Raw genomic sequence first — 3,742 nt, 5'->3', positions numbered from 1 at the left:
AGGGAGACAGGTGTTAAGGGGGACAGGTGTTAAGGGGGACAGGTGTTAAAGGGGGACAGCTGATAAGGGGAACTTTAATTGTATTAAATTTCATCAATTTCAAGTCTAGCAAACCCTCATCTTCATATAAGCGAGTCTTATAAGGATATAAGATATATAAGATATATAAGATATATAAGATATATAAGATATATAAGATATATAAGATATATAAGGATTTCTTATAAGATATATAAGGATTTTCATGTTGTTTAATTAACTGCATGGTTTCAACGGAATTGCAAGAGAAGTGTTGTAAATGTTGGGTTTAAGTACACATTATACAAATGAGGGGTGTATACAAGAGCTGTATTACACCTAGAAGATCAACCCAGCCAATGGGCGACAGTCAACGCTAGCTTAGTCTAAACGACACTTTCTGACGGTTTGACTAACCTTCTGTGTCTCAAGCTTCTGTGTCTCAAGCTTCTGTGTCTCAAGCTTCTGTGTCTTGAGCTTCTGTGTCTCAAGCTTCTTTGTCTTAAGCTTCTGTGTCTCAAGCTTCTTTGTCTTAAGCTTCTGTGTCTTAAGCTTCTGTGTCTCAAGCTTCTTTGTCTTAAGCTTCTGTGTCTCAAGCTTCTGTGTCTCAAGCTTCTGTATCTCAAGCTTCTGTGTCTTAAGCTTCTGTGTCTTAAGCTTCTGTGTCTTAAGTTTCTGTATCTCAAGCCTCTGTATCTCAAGCTTCTGTGTCTCAAGCTTCTGTGTCTTAAGCTTCTGTGTCTCAAGCTTCTGTGTCTCAAGCTTCTGTGTCTCAAGCTTCTGTGTCTCAATCTTCTGGGTCTCAAGCTTCTGTGTCTCAAGCTTCTGTGTTTCAAGCTTCTGTGTCACAAGCTTCTGTGTCTCAAGCTTCTTTGTCTCAAGCTTCTGTGTCTCAAGTTTCTGTGTCTCAAGCTTCTGTGTCTCAAGCTTCTGTGTCTCAAGCTTCTTTGTCTCAAGCTTGTGTGTTTTAAGCTTGTGTGTCTTAAGCTTCTGTGTCTCAGGCTTCTGTGCCTCAAGTTTCTTTGTCTCAAGCTTCTGTGTCTCAAGCTTCTGTGTCTCAAGCTTCTGTGTCTCAAGCTTCTGTGTCTCAAGCTTCTGTGTCTCAAGCTTCTGTGTCTCAAGCTTCTTTGTCTCAAGCTTCTGTGTCTCAAGCTTCTGTGTCTCAAGCTTCTGTGTCTCAAGCTTCTGTGTCTTAAGCTTCTGTGTCTCAAGCTTCTGTGTCTCAAGCTTCTTTGTCTCAAGCTTCTGTGTCTCAAGCTTCTGTGTCTCAAGCTTCTGTGTCTTAAGCTTGTGTTTCAAGCTTCTGTGTTTCAAGCTTCTTTGTCTCAAGCTTCTGTGTCTCAAGCTTCTGTGTCTCAAGCTTCTTTGTCTCAAGCTTCTGTGTCTCAAGCTTCTGTGTCTCAAGCTTCTTTGTCTTAAGCTTCTGTGTCTCAAGCTTCTTTGTCTCAAGCTTCTGTGTCTCAAGCTTCTGTGTCTCAAGCTTCTGTGTCTTAAGCTTCTGTGTCTTAAGCTTCTGTGTCTCAAGCTTCTGTGTCTCAAGCCTCTGTGTCTCAAGCTTCTGTGTCTCAAGCATTTTTTTCTTAAGCTTCTGTGTCTCAAGCTTCTGTGTCTCAAGCTTCTGTGTCTTAAGCTTCTGTGTCTTAAGCTTCTGTGTCTCAAGCATTTTTTTCTTAAGCTTCTGTGTCTCAAGCATTTTTTTCTTAAGCTTCTGTGTCTCAAGCCTCTGTGTCTCAAGCTTCTGTGTCTCAAGCCTCTGTGTCTCAAGCTTCTGTGTCTCAAGCATTTTTTTCTTAAGCTTCTGTGTCTCAAGCTTCTGTGTCTCAAGCTTCTTTGTCTCAAGCTTCTGTGTCTCAAGCTTCTGTGTCTCAAGCTTCTGTGTCTCAAGCTTCTGTGTCTCAAGCTTCTGTGTGTGTGCAAGGTAAAGTATTTATCAGGAGAAAGCACCAAGTCATTAAGACTATGTAGCACTTGGAAGGGGTCAGGATAAGGATTTGGGATGGGACAGGGGAAAGGAATGGTGCCCAACCACTTGGGACGGTCGGGGATTGAACGCCGACCTGCATGAAGCGAGACCGTCGCTCTACCGTCCAGCCCAAGTGGTTGGGCAACGCTTACTTAAGTAATTTTGTGTGGTTCCTGTTTTGCAGTGTTCTATGTTGGCTTCTAGTTTGCAGTGTTCTATGTTGGCTTCTAGTTTGCAGTGTTCTATGTTGGCTTCTAGTTTGCGATATCCAATGTTGGTTCTTATTTTCCAGCCTTAAGGTTGGGTGTAGCAACAGTGATGGTTTTGCTGGTAACCTTAAATACAGCAGAATTAATTAAGATGATTCAGATGACCAGACCACACACTAGAAGGTGAAGGGACGACGACGTTTCGGTCCGTCCTGGACCATTCTCAAGTCGCTTGTCATGTAATACGGGAATTATTATGACATGCACATCGCAAAGGTGTTATCATGTGTTATCTAACGATAACGCATGATAACACCTTTGTGATGTCACATTGGCAATGCGCGTCATCTTACGCATAATTTTTTAACACAAATTGATGTCACTGAGATTTTGTGAAACTTTAGCTACATCAATATCATCTCATCGCCTTATTCATCATTGTTGATGTGGGTGTGTGGGTATGTGGGTGGTGGTGTGGGTGTGTGGGTGGTGGTGTGGGTGTGTGGGTATGTGGGTGGTGGTGTGGGTGTGTGGGTGGTGGTGTGGGTGTGTGGGTGGTGGTGTGGGTGTGTGGGTATGTGGGTGGTGGTGTGGGTGTGTGGGTGTGTGGGTATGTGGGTGGTGGTGTGGGTGTGTGGGTGGTGGTGTGGGTGTGTGGGTATGTGGGTGGTGGTGTGGGTGTGTGGGTATGTGGGTGGTGGTGTGGGTGTGTGGGTGGTGGTGTGGGTGTGTGGGTGGTGGTGTGGGTGTGTGCGTATGTGGGTGGTGGTGTGGGTGTGTGGGTGGTGGTGTGGGTATGTGGGTGGTGGTGGGGGTGTGTGGGTATGTGGGTGGTGGTGTGGGTGTGTGGGTATGTGGGTGGTGGTGTGGGTGTGGAATCTGGTGTTCCTGCGGGTGGTTATGGTGTGGATGGTAATGGTGAAAGTGGTGATGGTGTGGGTGGTATCTGTATGGTGTGGGTGGTATCTGTATGGTATGGGTGGTATCTGTATGGATGGTTTGGGGTGGTATTCTCTTATGCTCTTACACCAGTGGTATACTACCACTCAGATTCAATATTCCCTTCCAGTTTCCCACTCAGAAAACCCCTTGAAACCCCAGCCACCTCAAACACCAGCAGCCAATGGTCGCAAATGACTAGACATTGTATTTAAACTCCTCTTAATCTGCTTCACGCTGAATAAACACCAAGTCTTGTTTACCATTTCCCCTCATTTCTATTTTCCATGATACGCTGGAAAATTTTATTAATGTCCCATGATCATTTCCTTGTGATCGAGGTGTCTTTGAACTTTCATTATATATTACCATAACTTAAGTGCCCCAACATTAAGAGAATTCTTTTATCATTTTGTACGTCTGTTGAGCTTAGTATTATCTCTTATAATCTTGCCTGGATGTACAGTTATGTTCTAAATGTTATATATGATACCGGTGTCCTATTATATAACCGAGTAATATCTGCTTATTATTATAGCCGAGAGAACGTGTGTGGAACCATTCAAATATGGTGTTATTATTTCTTAAAAACTCCATTAACATTTGATCTTTA

General features: G+C 43.6%; 1 protein-coding gene across 1 annotated transcript in view; it reads right to left on the bottom strand.

Annotated features, from left to right (window-relative positions):
* Positions 1-399: 399 nt before the first annotated feature.
* The window catches only part of LOC138361138 (uncharacterized abhydrolase domain-containing protein DDB_G0269086-like), a 3,607-nt gene continuing 264 nt past the window's right edge, over positions 400-3,742 (bottom strand). Inside the window, exons 2-3 of the mRNA XM_069320583.1 lie at positions 1,365-1,921; positions 400-1,321 (exon numbers count right to left, since the gene is read on the bottom strand). Coding sequence (XP_069176684.1) covers positions 400-1,321; positions 1,365-1,921 — 1,479 coding nt within the window. The remainder of the gene's footprint in view (positions 1,322-1,364; positions 1,922-3,742) is intronic.

The sequence above is a fragment of the Procambarus clarkii genome, chromosome 8 (genome assembly GCF_040958095.1).
Source record: "Procambarus clarkii isolate CNS0578487 chromosome 8, FALCON_Pclarkii_2.0, whole genome shotgun sequence".
Taxonomy (NCBI): Eukaryota; Metazoa; Arthropoda; class Malacostraca; order Decapoda; family Cambaridae; genus Procambarus; species Procambarus clarkii.
Note: the sequence above shows the minus strand (reverse complement) of the source record. Positions and strands in the feature narration are given on the sequence as shown.